General features: G+C 28.0%; 1 protein-coding gene across 1 annotated transcript in view; it reads left to right on the forward strand.

Moving 5' to 3' along the window:
* The window catches only part of LOC101235453 (uncharacterized), a 37755-nt gene that overhangs the window by 1276 nt on the left and 16010 nt on the right, over positions 1 to 20469 (forward strand). Inside the window, exon 2 of the mRNA XM_065796374.1 lies at positions 1598 to 1746. Coding sequence (XP_065652446.1) covers positions 1598 to 1746 — 149 coding nt within the window. The remainder of the gene's footprint in view (positions 1 to 1597; positions 1747 to 20469) is intronic.

Genomic DNA, 20469 nt, shown 5'->3' on the forward strand with positions numbered 1-20469 from the left:
TTGAAACTTAGTATATACAGTAACTCTACGCGGTTTCATATAATCTGGGACGAACATGTAGGAAAGACCGGGGCTAGTTGTCTTTGTTTTTACTCTATGTGAAATAATTTTTGGGAAAAAGTTTATTATTCCTTTGAGCTGGTAGCAATTAATAGTTCTTTTAATAAGCCAAAAAAAAAGCTTTTTTTATTTACCTTTTTCCAGGTAAATAACTTATTTCTTTATAGATAACTTTTTTAAGCATTTTCAGAAATTAGAAAAAATAAAAAGTTAATTTTAAAAAAATTGTTTTTGTCCTAGATGACATTATCATCTTAGAAATCTTTAATAATAATATTCAAAAATTCTAAAAACAAATGCATCTGAAAATTTCCCATTTTTCTTAGCAATTCAATCAAGTTCTGACAAAGTTTAACAAAACAAAATAATGAAAAAACGTGAAACTTTAAAATTTAATTTATATATATATATATATATATATATATATATATATATATATATATATATAGATCTATAGTTTGTTGGCTTTGGGAAGAGCGGAAGGAAAAAAGTGATTCTTACGCCAACATATACGTCACTTTTAATTACTTTTAACTTTCGTCCAACATTTCCGTGTTGGACGAAAGTAAAAACCATTAATTTAATTACAAATTAATCGTTTTTTAAAAAAACCACAAAAACGCAAATTTAATTGACCAGAATGTTTTAAAAACATTGTGAATGTTTTTAACAATATAAACAATGTTTTTATTTTGTTTTTTTTAATAAAATGTTTTTATTTTTATTTTTTTTAATAAAATGTTTTTATTTTTATTTTTTTTTACTGAAAATCATGCGCGGAGTGTTGCTACATCGACTATCTTATAGCCTGACTCGCAAGGGAGTGCTGCTACATCGACTGACAAATAGCCTGACTCGCAAGGGAGTGCTGCTACATCGACTGACAAATAGCCTGACTCGCAAGGGAGTGCTGCTACATCGACTGACAAATAGCCTGACCCGCAAGGGAGTGCTGCTACATCGACTGAGGGTTTGGTTAGGGCAGGCAGTCTATCATTATTAAAAAAAAAAAATTCCGGTCTTGCATTTTAATTTTTACTTTTTGTCAACAAAATATCGAAAAAACTTTCGGACAACATCTAAGGGTTGTATATATATATATATATATACATATATATATATATATATACATATATATATATATATATATATATATATATATATATATATATATATATATATATATATATATATATATATATATATATATATATATATATATGTATATATATATATATATACATAACAAAATGTTTTATGACGTTATCCTGTAAATGATGATAAAACTGAAATGCACTGAAAGCGCTTTGTTTTTACAACCACTCTTACTTGTTTAAAATAATTAAACTTGCATCAATTTTTTTCTTTTAAAAAATATGTAAGAAAAAAAATAATAGTTTTCTTTATTGTGACAAATCACAATATAGAAAACGATTTGATTGTTAGCATCTCTTATTTTTCAATCTTTGATTATTATATTTATTGATTTTTTTTTTTCTAAATATTTAACTTACCTTTAAAAACTTACGTTATTTAGTGGAGTCTTCAATCCTTCCGGTGACAATTCGATGCGAAGATTACAAAGCAGGTTATGTTCATATCGGTGGAATTACTATTAACTACAGACCACTTAATGCTACTCACCAAAAAAAAGCCAAGTTGGACTGCAATGAACAATATGAAAAGGTGTTTAAAGAAGTTTTACACCATATTAAGACAAAACTAAGTCGGACAAAAGTGAAAAAAAATTTTCGAGGTATTTAAAGATATTTATCATTACCTTGTGAATATGATTACGTCTATTTACCTTGAAATTATAATTACGATCGATCATGATATGCTAAAAGGTAATAAAGAAAATGGTTATTTATTATCTCAAAAATTTGTTATTGTAACCATGATTCATTGTTACTTTAACCATGATTCATTGTTATAGAAATTTTTATAAAATGTTATATTAACTCATTTTACTTACTATTTCTTTGCTTTTGTAAATTACTAATTTGTGATTTAAAATGATAACCATTTTACATGATAAATTGGTAATGATTATGGGTGTTTATTAAAAGTAAAAAAAATTAAATAAAATTTTGTCCGAAAAAATTTGCCCAACTAAAACTTTCACCGACTTAGTTCTGTTCAATAAGGTAAATATATTTGTGAATATATAAGGTAAATATATATAAGTGAAAATATATGGTAGCGCTGGAAACCCAGTAGACGTCAATTCTTCGATACAGAGTTATTGCTTTCTTTTTTTAGGTTAAATTTTCTAAAATTGGTACAAAATTTAAAAAAAATTGAAGTCTTAGTTTCGGATCGTATAGTTCCCGAAAGAATAAATTTTGCAAAATGCAATAGTGTGTCAGAATATAAAAGTTCAAAGAGCTATATTTAAATAAAATTAAAAAACTTCCATAATATTATAGAACCTTCAAAAATCTTTGTAAGTTTTAAGAAAAGTGCTTCCACTGCTGTAAGAAACAAGACAACTTGGATGAAGAATCTCCTACGGTTTTACTGGTTTTTGCAATTAATCTGGTGGTTTTTTGCATTCAATCTAGCGGTTTTAAAATTTATTTAATTTTAAAACCGCTAGATTGGTTTTATAAATTATTTTATGAATTGCTTAAATGATTAGTAATAAAAAAAATTCCACATACTCCATTTAAAAAATATATATATATATATATATATATATATATATTTTTTTTTAATATATATATATATATATATATATATATTTTTACATAATATTAGGGACCCATTAAAATTTTAATGGGTCCCTAATATTATGTAAAAAAAAGTTTTTCAAAAGTATGTCAGGTTGGGTCTTAAAAGAAGCAAAATTTTATAAAAATAAAAATTATTTAAAAAAAAAAATTGTTATTTTATAGTTTATTGCAGAAAAAATGACCTTTTAAACTAAAAATGAAAAAAGTTAATTTTTTTTAATTATATATTCAAAAAATCTTAAATAATAATTTTTTTATAAAATAATTTTTATTTTTGAAATTTTTATAAAATTTTGCTTCTTTTGAGACCCAACATAACATACTTTTGAAAATTATTTTTTTTACATAATATTAGGGACCCATTAAAATTTTAAAGGTCTTGAGGAACCTCAAGATAATTTCCTAGAGCATTGATATTTTTCCAGAGTATTTCTGAAATGAATAGACAACTTTTGCACACCCAGGCTAAACGAATTGTAAAAAAAACTAAAATTCACTCCACCCTAATATATATATATATATATATATATATATATATATATATATATATATATATATATATATATATATATATATATATATATATATATATATATATATATATACACACAAGTCCGAAAAAACAAATTTTTAAAAATTAAGACTTTAATTCTCTATTAATTTCATCTCCATTAATACATTGCGTAAAAAAAGATTCGCAGTGTCTCACAAAATTTGAACGATCATGTTCAGTAATGTGCTCACAACTGTTCCTCATTCGTTCTAATAATTTGTTATTTCGGATCAGAGCTATGTTTCCTCTTGTAGTATTCGTAATTTTTGAAAAAAGGTTTCTTCACAAGGGTTTAGAAAGGTGAGTATTGGTGTAAAAAATACATATCATAAAAATCTGATAATAAATGATAAAAGTTAAAGTTGCCCATCACCAAGGTAAACTCTTCTTCCTCCCCAAAAATACTTTTAAGTGTATTCAAGAATCCTTTAAAGATATCTGCTGTCACCTCTACATCAATTATTGCTTCACTGTAGACTATGTTTAAACAAATTAAAGCTAATGGTTATGTTACGGTCACTTGATGATAGCACACGTTGATTTGGGTAGTTCTTCGGAGACTGTATCCGTGGTTTCTTATCATATAAAGATTAAACGGACTTTCATTAATATAAATGATATTTCTGTAACGTTGTTGCAATGTCAAGTTTAAATACCATGAAACATATATTTTTCTTTTTTCTTTTACCTCTAAAGTATTGCGTCTTTTACTAATGGGTCTTAAAATTTTATATGTATAATTCAACTTTTTTAACCATCATCATAATGTAGAGACATTGACATCAATTCCTAATTCTATCTTGATCTTCTGTAGATTATAGTTTTTGTTGTCTCCAATTAACTCATGTAGATTATTTCTTATTTATCGGTACAAATTGACTGTCGAAAACCACCTCTAATACCATGATAGATATTACTTGTAATTATTTTTAATGTTTTGTTTACATTTGACATAGTATATATAAACTACGTATTTTTCAAATACAAACAAGGCTTCTAAAAGAAGATCACAATAATCTTATCGTCAGAAGCCTTTTACAAAAGAGAGTTCGTAAAGTATTATAAAAACGTCTTTTTACAATAAGAATACGTAAAAAATAACATAAAAACATTAAATTGTACTTAGACAAATGAAAATAAATTGTAAACAAGTATAAAACACAACTTGAACATAAATGACAATAAAAATAATTTTTGTCACAAGATAAATTAAAAATTAATAAGATATTTTCAATACAGAGAATGAGATCTTTTAATTTATTTTTAAAGACAGGATAAGTTAGGGCATTGTAACTTGCTTTGATCAGTGCTACCCCAGGCAATAATTCCATAATTTATATAACTATGAATAAAAGAATAATAAAGTTTAATTAAATTATTTTTATCTAAATGAGTACGCGCCTTATACAAAATTCCAATACTTTTTGAAACTTTCGAGCAGGCATAGTTAATATGATGTTTCCATGTGATGTTCTCGTCAATGAAAACTAACTTAACTCATATGTATATTTTAACTGATATATATCGATGGACAAGACGTCGTGTTGAAGTTTCACTTCTATGCACAAGTTCCGATACTTCTTTTACACTTTTCCCTTCGTTAATTACATGACCAATGATCCAATTTCTTACTTCAACATTAATTTTTGAGCATTGTCTTCGAGCGTTATTCATTTTAGAGTTTTAAAAAATTAAAGAGAAAACGGGCTTAAATACTATACAATGAAGTTAAATTAGGTGAAGCGATAAAAGCAAAATTATTTGCCATGATAAAGAAATACCGTCAGATTAAATACAAAAAACCGCCAAATTCAATGTAAAAAACCACCAGGTTAAAAGAAAAAAACAACCAGATTAAATGCAAAAACCGGTATGAGTCACATTGAAAAAGAAGTAGAAGGATATCACTCAAATTTGAATTGTTAGTTGCTATCTGTTCGTGGAAATCTATTGCAAAATAAATTAAATTTTTCACATTTAACGGGTGATGCGGAAGTTATCGGACAAAATAAAAACGTCAATAACTTATTTATGAATAAATTATTGACGTTTTAAGTTTATAAATTATAACAAACTATTATTATAATTTTTTTAAATAAAGCATTTATCTTTTAATAAAAATATATTATTTTTTATATGAAAAAACACCACCATCTGCAATTGATCTCAATTTTGCTCTGACGCCTTTCATATGCGACTGTAAAAAGTTTAAATTAATTTCTTGTAGTTTTAGTTTAATGCAATCATTCAAAACTTGCTCTGTTGAAGCTTGCCAATCTCCCTCGTAAGCCTTCTGTGCCATATGTCCCCAAAAATTTTCAATCGGTCGTGCTTGAGGCACATTTGGGGGATTGGATTCTTTATCAACGTAATAGACATATTGGTCCATCCAATATGTCTATTACGTTACATCCAATATGTCTATATCCATTTAGAGAATCTTTAGAATAATGAGAACTTGCTAAATCTGGCCATAATAAATAGTTAAAGTCTCCATGATACTTGTGAATTAATATAGATTGATGAATTGATCACTACAGCCTTGGAAGTGCGAAACAATGGCTCGGACATACCACGGTCAGATATGGCTATCCACATTAATAATTTTTTTGGAAACTTCTCTTTTTCTATAAAACGAACACTTTCTGGGCATGTCTTTTTGTTGTTTGTGTAGTATCCAGAATTTGCAGGCATGTTGTCCCCTGCAAAACAAAAGTATTTTTCGTCATCGATGACTAGAAGCGATTTTGTGTTATAGAGTTGGTTAACTAGTTTCCTGCTTCTTTTCTTTGGCTTTATTTGTTGTTCTATAGTGTATTTTAGAGTCTTTTCACGTTTTCTATATTTAATATTCATTTTTTTTAACTGACAACCAATTGTCGATTGAATTTCACCGAATTTAATACCTATTTTTCTCTGACTGACCCCTTTTCGATTGTTGACAAGTCTCGTTAATTCGGCTTTCTTTAGTCCAGTATGTCGGACGACCATTGTGTGCTTTCTATCAGAAAACGATTGAACAGTTTCAAGTCTTTTTAGGTTATCATATGTTGTACTTCGAGCAAATCCTTCCTTTTCAAAATGATTTACGATTTTTTTTTTATATTAGGTTTATTTACAAAAAACATTTTTAGTCGCTTTCAAAAAGATTCTCGTTCAGCTGCATTTAACCTCATTTTAAATAATTGTGTTTCAAATAATAAAGTTTATATTTATAGAACATTTATGCCTACGCATAAAACCACAAAAACTAATTATTATGCTAAAATAATGAAATTAGGATTTGTCCGATAACTTCCGCATCACCCGTTATCAATTTTATTTATACAGACAAAACTGGATCAAGTGCTGAAGAAGAACAACAATTGTGTAAAACAAAGATAAAATGCAATCATAAATAAAAAATAGAATCCTATGAATGAGTTTTTTGAAACTCCAAAAAAAAGATGGCGAATGGCTCTGCAATGAGGATAGAAAATTGCATCATTCTCAGATTGAAAACATAAAACAGGTCGGGTATACTGGGAAGGCTGCTTGTTCAAAAATTAATCATCTAATCCATAGAAGAAAAATGTCCTTAAAGCCTACTTTATCAACAGTAATGGTAACAGTAACAACGTCAACTTTCGAACCCAATTCTTAGGCAGAACATCAAGAGTCTAAAGATTCAAAAGAACAGTCCACAAGTACAAGCAAGAACTGCAGCAAAACCAAAACTATAACCAAATTAGTAACATCTTCAAAGTTATCAACCAGCATAACAGCAACGTTTGTCAACAGTTCTCTCAAGATGGGATCGACATTCAGATCATCACAATCAGGTAAATTCAGATCAACTATCAAAGAAGTTGTTAAATTTACCTGACTGTGTAAAAAAAACGCTACATTTAGCAAGCTGTTAACTGCACTTTGATGATATATGGTGTTAGTCACCATATATCATCAAAATATTAAGTGTTAGTGTTTAAAAATAAACAAAAAAAAGTTAAGTTACAAGCACTTGATCTACCAGACGGAAAAGTAGATACTGTTGTTTGAGGTAAAACAGCTATTCTCAATGAATACAATTTATAAAGCGTTAAAAATAGTGAAAAAGTATTGAAATTAGTAGGGATGCACCGGACACTGTGACTTTTAGGTTGTTCCGGTTCCGGTCGGATTTACAATTTTTTAGTCCGGAATATCTGCATTCCGGCTTGAAATATTGTAGCAGCCGTAGCACAGTGGTTAGCACTTGCCTCCGAAGCTAGAGATCCGTGGCTCAACGTCACATCTGGGCAAGTTTTATAACATCGGTAAGAAAGAAGGCGTGAACTTCCTTTCAAATGCTCTTCCGTGATGCTCTGTGATAAGACCGTAAAGAGTTTTTGGGGCACCTTAAATAAATAAAATTTAAATTAATGACAGTGTAATTTAAAACAAAAAACCGTACGGGGCAATGAAGAGCTATAGGTATACCTTGGTAAAAAATACAAGTTTCTAAACAAATACAATTTAATTTTATTTGCAATAACCAATTATGTAAGGATTTCTAGAATTTTAGGAACATTGTGCTGAAAAAGAGATACTATTCAGTTTTGGGCAACAAACAGGCTATTTTTTCATCAAAAATGTTACCTGCCTCATAGAATAGTCTCATTTTAAGTGTTACTTAAATTTTAAATAGTTAAAAAAAGTAGGATTCCTAATACAGTAAATATTTCAATTTTAACCTAAATGGAAAAATAGAAAACAAAGAAACGATTTTTAATATAAATATTGTGCAGGTTAAAACTTTCAATAAATAAAATTATAAGAAACAAATAAAAACACCATATTAGATTTAAATGAATAAAGAATCAAAACAGTGAAATAGGTTGTATATATATTGTAGGTTATAAATATATATTATACAGCCATGATGATGAGGCACAGGCTTTCACTTTCCATCATGAATGTAAAAAATTAAATAAATTTAATAGTCGTTCTGGTCGGAATTCCGGCTGTAATTTTGTTAACAATTCCGGTAAATCTGATTCTGGTCGGAATTCAAAATTTCCATTCCGGTAGACCCCTAGAAATTAGGAACCATCAAGACTGGAAATTCCCAGAACAAATCAGTTTGCAGAACAAACAATCGTGGATCTTCAAAATCTTTTTGAAATTTGTAAAAAGAAAGAGAACCTCTAGCTTAGACATATTTTGTTTAACAAAGCATAAGAATTGTATATTAGGCTTTAATCAAACTGAATGCTACAAAACATTTTTTCGATTTATGTTGTAGCTTTTCACTCTTATAGAATATGTATATATATATATATATATATATATATATATATATATATATATATATATATATACATATCGTCGGGGATAGTGCAAATCCGCGTAACTAGCATTGGCTACTATATTTGGATATTCATAGTTTTAAATACTAATACCTATTGTTGATATTACATATATATATATATATATATATATATATATATATATATATATATATATATATATATATATATATATATATATATATATATATATATATATATTTATCATGGGCGCCAGCAGGATTTTTTGATGTTTCAGATAGGACACTTTCACACATTGTGCAAACTTCAAACTTAAGTATGGTCAGAGGCGTTCTGAGAGGGGGGCACAGGCGAGTGTTTAGCCCCTTCTACTAAATTTACTAAATTTACTAGTCGGCATATTAGACACTGTAGTCGGCAAATTTGGATCTATAGTTGGAAGTCAGCAAATGTCAGCTAACAAGGACCTTTTTTTTTAGATCATAAACGGTAAAAAAGTTTTTTTGGTCTAAGTCGGCAAAAAATAGATACGGCATCCACTACCCTTTTAAAATCTCTTCGGAATGGCCCTGGTACTTATACCTATGTTAAAAGAGGAGACCTTGCAAAAAGTTGAGATGGTGAACGCCTGAGAACAAAAAAACCCTAAAAAGCTTTCTACCGTCCTCCTCCAACCCCCCACCCCCCACCCCACCCCCTCCAACCCCCACCCCAAACGTGAGGCACTGAGGAAGTAAAATTTTCAACTTAACTATTTATAACTAAATTTAAATTTATCGACAGATTTTAAATTTCGTAAAAAAGTATTGTAAATTAAAAAATTGTTTTGGTCATGCAAATTTTCCATCCCCCTCCTCTCCTTAAGAGGGGGTGTAAATTTTGCATGGTCATAACATATTTAATTTTTCTATTCACAAACTTAAAACCACTATTTTTCTACAAAATTTAAAACCTGCGATAAATTTAAATTTAGGTCAAGATAGTAAAGTTGAAATTTTACTACATCAGCTGACGTAGTAAAATCTGATATAGTTTTTTATTTTTTTTTATTTGTTCATTTAACAATATTCTCTGGTAAAAGTGTCGTTGGTACATAATATATGAAGAACACGGAAACTCGAAGAGGATCATATGATCCTGTCACCGAGAACCGTTTAACAATACAAAAATTATAAACCAATTATTTCAAAAAAATATAAAATAAAAAGTAAATACCGTTTAAGAAAACCTTCATACAAATAAAATAACCTCAATTATAAAACACCGTTTAACAAAACAATAAAAAAATAAAATCAAATATTTTAAATTAGTAAATACCGTTTTTATGAAAACCCTCATACAAATAAAATACCGATTAAAAAAACAATAAAAAATAAAAACAAATATTTTAAATTACATTTAGAAACACTTATAAAAGAGAAACGAGATCAGAAGAACTCGAAAATATTTTCTATTGAGAAAATAACCTTTTTCAGTTTGTTTTTGAAAGAAGAAAAATTCCAACTTTGGGAAAAATCAAAATTTTTTAAAACTATTTGGTTCCACAAATAAGCTCCGCGATAAGATATAAGAGACCTTCCAAAATTTGTATGCGAATAATGTTGACAAATAAAATTGTCATTTCTTAGATCATATTTGTTTTTGGGCTTTATTGCATATAAATTTTGAAAAGGTATTGGAGCTAAGTTTATCTTACATTTAAATATAAAGCAAAGAGTGTTAAAAACATTTAGTTGGTATATATTAAGAATACTCATTTTGAATAAAAGTGGTTTTGCATGAGTAAAACGATCTTTAAAATTTATTAGTCGTGCTAGATGCATCTGTTGCCGATAAAGAGGATCTAATTGACTTTTTTTAGCACTGCCCCATGAGATATTTGAATAATTTAGATGGCATTGAATAAGTGAGTAATAAAGTTGAAATAATGCGTGTCTATTTACAAAACTTCTCGCTTTATATAGTACTCCAATATTTTTTGAAACTTTGTTGCGCAAGGTTTCAATATGATTTTTCCACGTAAGGTTTTCATCAATAAAAACACCAAGAAAAAGTATAACTTTTGATTGTTTTATTTGAATATTATCTATATATATTTGAGGCATATCATTTGGCAAAAGATTTTTTTTGGATTTTGGATGAAATAGAGTCCATTTAGTTTTTTCTATGTTAATTGATAACTTATTAGACTTGAACCATTTTGAAATTTTAATTAGCTCTATGTTCATGTCATTAAATAGTGTTATGATATTATTGCTAGACAAAAAAAAGTTTGTGTCATCAGCAAACATTACTGTTTTTAAATTTGAGGCATTATAAAGATCATTGATATAAATGAGAAAAAGAAGTGGTCCTAGTATAGACCCTTGGGGGACACCACATGTTATATCTAGTAAATTTGTTGTAGAGGATACATCAATTTGCACATACTGTTTACGATTGCTTAAATAGCTCTTAAGTAATTTTAGAAAATTACCACAGATTCCATAATTTTCTAGTTTTTTAATAAGAATCTCATGATTTATCGTATCGAAGGCTTTTGATAGATCTATGAATACTGCAAAAGTAAATTGTGATTTTTCAAACGAATCTGCAATATTTCTAGTCAGATGAAGCACTGCGTGTTCAGTGGAATTATGTTTTTTAAACCCATACTGGGTTGTACTTAGTATTTTATTTTTAGAAAGATGATCATAAATTTTATTGTAAAGGATCCTTTCATAAATCTTTGAAAAACCAGAAAGTACAAAAATTGGACGATAATTAGTTATATTTGATAATTCCCCCCCTTTAAATATTGGTGTAACTTTGGCTATCTTTAGTTGATCAGGAAATATACCTTGTTTAATTGAACAACTAAAGACCTGAAAGAGTATAGTTTTTATGATCTCGTAAGAACTGATTATAACGTTACCATTTATTTGATCTGGGCCTATCGATTTATTGATTTTTAGCATTTTGTAAGCACATTCAAACTCTTTAATCGAAAGTTCAAAGTTATTAAGTATAGAAATTATCGGAAGATTAAGATCATTAGTTGTGTTAGTTATAATTGGAATATTTTTTTCTAAATTTGGACCAATTGTTACAAAAAAATTATTTATTTGATTTGCTATATCTTTAGGATTATATAAGAAATCATCATTGTTTTTAATAAATTTTGGTAAGTTGCATGTTTTAATTTTTTGATTGCCAGTAATTTCATTTAAAATTTGCCATGTGCGTTTAGCATTATTCTTAAACTTTCTCTAATAAGTTTGAATTGTATTTTTTTTTTAAGTTTTTTTTTTGACTTTCAAAATGCTTTACATAATTTTTATAAATTTCCTTATTTTTATCTGTTTTTGACTTTAAATACTTTATATACAATTTTTGTTTAACTTTGGAAGATTTCCTGAGTTTTTTAGTAATCCATGGTGACTTAAAGCTTTTTTTGTTTAAGTTAACTTTGTATTGTGGAAAGTTTGCATCATAAACTTCATAGAATGTTCTAAAGAATGAATTATAAACCACATTTGCTTCCAACGAAAAATTTATATGATTCCAATGAAGTAATTATAGTTGTTCATTAAATGATGCAATATTTACTTCACTGAATCAGCGTTTTAGGATAACTTGTTTTTTTATTTGTAATTGTTCAATATCAGTATTTATTGAAAAGAAGATAGGAAAATGATCTGAAACATCATTTTTAATTAACCCTTTTTTAAAAGATTCATTAAAAGTGTCTGTTGTAATAATATTATCTATTAAAGATACTGACTTTAAAGTTACTCTTGTTGGTTTATTAATAAGCGGAATTGCACCGTTTTCAAATAAATCATTATAAAAACTGTTAATTTTGGAATTTACGTGATATTTTAATGCGTCTAAATTTACGTCACCAATAATGTAATTTAATTTCTTTTCAATTGTACGTTTTGTTATAATATCAGTAATTAAAAAGGACTTGAAACTATTTATTTCACCAGATAGTGGGCGATAACAGCAACTTAAAAGTATATTTTTAGTTTTTTTGGCTAAAATTTCAATTGTTAAAACCTCTTTATCGGCATCAGAAATACTCATGTCAGGCCTATTTATAAACCGCATTCCTTCACTTACATAAAAAATACTCCACCGCCTTGTTTTTTTGTTTTACGTGCTAAAGAAACAGGAATAAAACCTGGCAGGTGAAGATTCGAGTTAGATATAGCCTCGTCAGAACTACACCAAGTTTCTGTTAGGCATATAATGTTAAAAATATTTAAAGTTTCCTCAATATTATTCTTAAAATTTTCAAAATTATTTTTTAAACTTCTTATGTTAAAATGTATCACATTTAAGCGATCTCGCTCAAGAAATTCTTTTAGTTCATTGTTGTAAAAATAAAAACAATTGTTTAACGAAGCACCTGCTTTACTAAAATAAATTGAATCAGTTTCATTGTTTATTGTTCGAAAAAAGTCAAAAGAATTAAACTCAAAATTATTTGCATGTTTTGAGTCCATTTTTTAGTTTTTAAATATTGAAATAAAAGAATTTCGGTAATAATTTAAGCTAAAGATAAATGTAATGTTACATTCATTTAAAAATATCAAGTTAATAATTTGAAGAATAAAAAAATTTAAAAATATCCCATAAAATATTAAGTATAAAAAAATAAAAAATTAATTTATACTTGGCGATTTTTTGCGTCAATTTTCTTTTCTGCCCATTCACGAATGATAAGTTTGTCGTAGGAGATAAACGCATACTTTCCTTGTTTTCTTTCTCTTAACATTTTATCTCTTAAATCTTTTCGTATTTGAAAAGTTTCGTAACAGAAATCCTCGTTGATATAAATGTTCATTCCTTTAAGTCTTACAGATCTCTCCATTATATCAATCTTATCTTTATAATTTAGGAGTTTTAAAATTATCGTTCTATTTTTTTTAGCATCTCTTGGTCCGGTTCTAAGTGCTCGTTCAATTTTAACATTTTTGATTTCAAGCGTCTCCTCAAATAGTTTTAAAACTTTTAACTCACTTTCTTCCCAGCTTTCGTGTTCACTTTCTTTTATTCCAGTTATCCTTAGGTTATTTCTTCTCGATCGATCTTCTATTTCCCTTAACTTGTTGTTTATTTTATTTACAGCGCTTGTATCTTTCATCTGACTACTTACTTTCTTTGTTTGCTCTTTTACTTTTTCAAATTTTGATGCGACTATTTCATCGTTTACATGAATAAATTTTTTATTTTTTTTCATTAAACTCGTTTTCTAAGGACGATATCTTTTGATTAGATAGCTCCAAAGCTTTTGTTATACTAACAATTTTTGTTGAACTGTTTATAACGCTTGTTTCAAGTTAATTAAATCTTTCGGTAATAATTTTTAAATTAGCAGTCGTAATTGCAGTAAAACGTTTTTCCAATTCTTTTAATAACTTATGACTTTCTTCAACTATTGTGATTTTTTGTTTTTCCAAAAGTAAGTTAATTAATTGTTTTATATTTTCCATTGTAAGATCCATTTTAAAAATTTATTTACTTTTTTTTTTTAAAAATTTTTTCTATTTATTTGCAAGGAGATAAAACACGTCCGATCGCTTGCGTATATTGCGTATATATATAGTCTAATGTAGTAAAATCTGATATAGTAAAATCTGGTGTAGTAAAATCTGTGTAAAAATACTGATCAATGCCCTCACGTTTAAGCAGGGGAGAATGCAAGCGCTTCAGGGCATTCTTGTTCCCAGGCCTCATGTGGGATTTTAGTGTCTGCATATTAGATTTTGTACTTTTGGCAACGTTGGTAATGTTATTAGATATGAATATTCATTTTTTTCAATGTTTTGCAATTAGGCAGGGATTATTTTGCAAGCAGTCAGGCCACCAAAAATGACTCGATTTGAGGTCCTGAAACCAGACCATCAACTTTATGAACAAAACTAACATTGTCTTCATTGTTTAATTGTTTTATTAATTTACTTTATTAGCAATGGAAAAAAAAAAAGCGACTAATTTCTCCGTAAAAGGAGTCAGAATAAGGTCTTGGAGAATACATGCTTATTCAATGTCGTATATCTTTAAAATGTTGGGTTACTCAGAGCGTCATATAAATCATAAAAAGAACATGTAGCATGGTCCAACTGGTACTCCAAAACGCAAAGAAAAATGCGGAAGAAAGCGGATATATTCGCAACAAGATGATCGAGCTTTGGCGAGACTCTCTAAATTTAACCGCAAGATGACATAACGCAGATTGATGGTTAAAATGAACACTTTAAGTGTTCAGATGAGTAGCAGGACTATGCAAAGAAGATTAATTGAAGCTGGTTTGAGGGCATATTTACCAAAAAAGAAACCGAAATTGACCACTGCAATGATGAAGACAAAACTATTATGGGCCAAACAATTAGACACACGGACAGTGGTGGACTGGAAAATGGTGAGTTGTCTAAATGCTTGATTACTTCCATACTATCCAGAAAAATAATTTTTAAATTTGATTAGCGACAAACAAATTAAATTAAACTTGATTTAAATTACTAGAATAAGATTAATTGTAATAACTTTAAGCCTACAACAGTTGTTTGTGTAATCCCCAGAATATGTGTATGTGTATGTTTTTTTGATGAATCAACACTAGAAATATTGGACAACAGTTGTCGCTATGTAAGGAGAAGACTAGGAGAAGAATTTCTTCCACAGTGTCAGGAGCAGATGGTCAAACATCCGACTAAAGCCATGGTTTGGAGCGTGATATCTTTTAAAAGACCTGGACATCTATATATTGTCGATGGCATGATGAATACTAAACAGTATAAGAAAGTTATAAGAACTTGTCTGATTGCTCTACTAGAGGACTGGCTTCCTGTTGGGAACTGCATTTACATGCAAGATGGGACACCCTGCCCATCTTGCATGTAAATGCAAAACTGAAAAACAGAGTAAACGAGATCACCACCACTAACAAACGTGACCTAATCGAACGCATTGATCATGTATGGTTTTACAACCCAGATATTACACAGTTAATTTCCACATACTATGCAAGTATGCCGAATAGAATTGCAGCACTTATAAAAGCCATTGGTGGTGCAATCAAATATTGAAAACATATGCACAATGAGTAAATTGTACACAGTACATGTATTTTTGCTAAACTTGGGCTTATATATTGAACATGAGGAATAAAAACCAGTTTTAAGTGTAAAAAACAAGTTTTTTTTTGTCAATTATTGTAATAATTTAGCCAGTACTATATATATACATATATATATATATATATATATATATATATATATATATATATATATATATATATATATATATATATATATATATAAATAAATTATATATATACATAATTTTTTTAAATCAAGAAATAAAAAATACAAATTAAGCAATTCAATGGGATCTAATTTCAAAAAATTCATTACATGATGCCTTAGTCTAATTTTACCCTGCGTCAATTTGGCAAAAAAGGAATTTATTTCTATGTTGATATTTTGATATAGTTTCAGTTTTTTTATTTAATAAACTGTTGACATTTTTTGAAAAAATTTCATATTTTTAATTAAGGCATAACATGCACGATTTTATTGTTAGGTTAAACACTTCACTTTTTTTTTTTTTTTAATTTTATTTAGGTGCCCGAAAAAGTCCTTACGGTCTTATCACAGAGCACCACGGATAAGCATTTAATTGGAAGTTCACGCCTCCTTCCTAACCAATGTCGCAAAACTTTCCCAGAGGTGGGGTTTGAACCACGGATCCTTTGTTTCTGAGGCAAGTGCGCTAATTATCGTCTAATTATTTTCCATCTAACCACTGAATTTTTATTACTGACTTTTAATTTCTGAAATTCTTAAGACAGCTCCGTAGGGCTTTAATATTTAAGAGTTTTGAATGATTATAAATGGTTGGCATATCTCAGTTCAGCAAAAAAAGTACATCTCACCCTTTGCCAAACATGGTTAAACATAATAATGAATTTTTATATGATAAAAGACAAATTGCGGAAGAGTTTAATAAATATTTTGTGTCTGTAGGACCAAATCTTGCAAAAAACATTCCTATAGCAAACAGCTTAACGATTGATCTATGTTTCCCTCTAAACTCTTACTTGAACTCTTTTGAATTATCTTTTGAAGAATTTGAAATTGCTTTTAAAATGTTAAAATCTAACAAAGCAGTAGCCCTGATGGTATTAACGGCAACATTATTATAAGTTCATTTGATGATTGATTTAAAAGATATACTCTTTAAGATTTTTTCGCTATCAATTAAACAGGGAATTTTTTCACAAGCTCTAAAATTAGAAAAAGTCATACCAATATTAAAAGGTGGTGACGTTGAGTATATAAGTAACTATCGTCCAATTTCACTACTTTCTGTATTCTCTAAAGTTTTAGAAAGAATTTTGTACAATAAAATTTATAATCATCTTACTATAAACAATTTATTATACAGCGATCAATAAGGATTCTAAAAAAACAATTCCACTGAACATGCCATTTTACAATTTACAAGAAATATATCTGACTCATTTGAAAATTCTCAATTTACTTTAGGTGTTTTCATTGACTTGGCAAAAGCTTTTAATACTATTGATCACAAAATTCTTTTTAAAAAGTTGGAGTGGAACTTTCTAGATAAACATACCTTAATTCAGTTATATTGTTCGTTAATTCATTGCCATATTAATTATGCAAACATTGCTTGGGGTAGCACTTATAAAAGTAAACTTAAACCTCTCTATCGGCAACAGAAACATGTAGCACGCCTTATAAATTTCAAGGAACGTTTTGCTCACGCCAAGCCTCTTTTATATGATATGAAAGCACTCAATATATATGAGTTAAATGTTTTTAATATTCTTTGTTTTATGTATAAATGCAAGATCTTGTATTTACAAAGAGATAGAAATAAATATATTTTAAGGAACGATAATTTAATTCGACAACCATTTTCTCAAACTAATTTTGGAAAATTTTTTATTTCATTTCGCGGACCACTTTTATGGAACAGTATACTTCTAAATACTTCTAAAGATTTTTCTCAAGAATGTAATTTTGATTCTTTTAAACAAAATCTTAAAAAAACTCATTTTTTCAACTGATAATATACTAATCTACTTTTAAATTTTAAAATTTTTTGAAAATCCCTTATCTATATTAGTATATATTTAATGTATATTCTTTTTTATTTATTTATTTTTTTTTTTTTTATCCACAAGCAATTAGCGGTTTCTCTGTGACAAGACCTGATGGTCTTCTTTGAGTAATCCGCGTTCTTTATATTTATTTTTTAATATATTTTAAAGGGTGTTTCAATTAGACCAATATATAATTTTTTGAATAAAGGGTTATCCAAAGTGATCGTTGTTTGGTATATAGTTGTTTGGTATACATTGTTTGGTATACGTCGTTGTTTGGTATACGTTGTTGGTTAAGCAGTTATTGAGTAAAGAGCAATTTTTTTTATTTAGGCAGTTGCAGCTGTTTTTATTTGATGGTTTGATTTTTGTTTAGAATGCGCTTGTTGTGTAAATTTATTAATAATTATATGTTTGGCATGCAACTAAAGCTGATTTTTACAGTGTTTTTGTTAAAATTTTAATGTAATCTGTGGTTAATTGGAAAATTTTGGGCAATCAAGTTTAAAAAGCACTTTCCTATATTTGCGGTGACATTTAAGGTAAAAGGAGGGTTGTACCAGATTATTTTGTGTGTACGGTTTTTCTTTTGCTGTTGTTTTAGGTTAGGTTAGTAGGAAAGATTGCCAGAGTTTTGCAATGCTTCATTATAAATAGGTACAGATTTCTTAAACACTTCTTTGCTACTAGAATTTCCGGACAACCTCATTTCAACATTGGGAGGTAGTTGTTTTAGTATACTGGGAGGGTGTTTTGATTGAGCATGTATGTAGTTTCAAGTATTATCAGGTATGCAGCATGGTTGGTATGACTGGTTCGCGGAGAATTAGAGTTACGTCAGGGTAGTTCAAAATTATGAGGTTGCACTGTACAGATATGCTAAGATCGTTACATTTGAATGTGTAATATGCTTTTTAATTTTCTCCATTTGTGGACCGGTAAGCCAAATATAAGCCAAAGTCATGTTTATTATAAAAAATTTAAGTTTGAAAAAGAATGAATATCCCGAGAAATTTACATAACTTTGCACCATCAAACGCACCCATTGTGACGTCAAATAAACCGCTCGATTTTTTTATCCAAACCTGGTTATTATTAAACAGTTGACTTATGTTCTGTGCCTATAGTTAGATGTTTTTCCGCAAAACTGATAGAATTGTTAAAGAGTTTTTACTAATTAAAGGATAGAAATTGTTGATATCAAAAATAATGAACTTATAAGGGTGTATATTTTTAAACTAATTGATAACATTTTGAGTGCTTTTCCACTAATTTAGACAGAATATTTTTCAAATCAGAGTTTAATTTAGAGAGAATGCTTTTACTAATTCTACCAATTTCATTTTTTGCAGGATTTATTAATCTAACATTTGGATTGTTTTAAAATTAGTTTTATGGTCTTTTAACATTTTTAAACAATAAGAAGATGCATTAATGTCAATTTTGTTAAAAATAGCTTTTGTTAAAAAGATCTTTTAAAATTTGTTTACTTACTTTGTTTATTTTATCTTTTATTTCACAATGAGCTTGTTAGAGGTAATGGCGTTTGTCGACAAGCGGTTATAACTGTCTTTTGATAAATTATACAGATTAAAATTTTGTCAGCATAGGTAAAAGTTAAATTAAATTTGCGGATGTCAGAAATTTCGCTTTTTAGTCTACTTTAAAAGTTGTTCGATACTTTCTGGAACCTGATATATTCTATTAGCTCTAATAAATCATTTTCGAAAGCTAATAACTTGTTAGAAAATAAAAAACATTGAAATTAGCTTAAACAGAATATTGGGTTATAGACAGTTCATCTCAGAGCTTCAAAACCAAATCTGTGCATTTCAAATACAAATCCTTCTTCCCAAAAGGTGATGTTGACCACGTAACCACGTGAAATGTAAATTTCACGTGGTTACGTGGTCACATGGTGGTAACTTTTGGAAACTTAAAGATTGTTTAATGAAATTAAAAATCTTTAAATGATGAATTTAAGTTTAGTATAATATAGTTAAAAAGAAAAATGTAGTATAATATACTATAATTTAATATTTTAGTATTATATAGCTAAAAATATATTTAATAACTGATTGCTATCACATTTTTTTTTACTGTAATTAATCACACACATAGGTTTGATTAATTACAGTCACATTGCGTTTGTCTTTTTTAATTTTAAAGTTAACTTGTCTTTCTATTTTAAGCTCTATGTTTTTGTCGTAACTAAAAACTCCTGGTTTGAATTTTGATATGATAGTACTTATCTAATCTAAACAAAAACCTTATTAAAGCTTAGTAAATTTTTTTCTTCTTAGCTTGTGAAACAACTTGACTTTTTATGCAACTTATGAGTTAAGCAAACTTTTAAAACCTGTTTAAATAAAAACATAATGTTTTTGCGTAAAGTTTACGTAAACTAATTATTTTCGGCAACAATAACACATTTAACATTTCTTTAATGCAAAAAGTTTTAAAAGTCTGACCGTAACTAAAACCTTTTTTACTTTAAAATGACGAAAATCACAATACTAGTTATGGTTTTTGATCTTCGCATATTTAATTTTTGAAAATAGTGAATATTGTGTAATATTGAAAATAGAAAAAGTTGTTACGTATTGATTAAAAATTAATTCGCGAACAAGTTTTAATTGCACCTTCTAACATTGCGTGCAATCCTGTCCGCCGTCTTTATGCTATCTTTCTAAGTCGACTACTTCTATCTTT

The sequence above is a fragment of the Hydra vulgaris genome, chromosome 04 (genome assembly GCF_038396675.1).
Source record: "Hydra vulgaris chromosome 04, alternate assembly HydraT2T_AEP".
NCBI lineage: Eukaryota > Metazoa > Cnidaria > Hydrozoa > Anthoathecata > Hydridae > Hydra > Hydra vulgaris.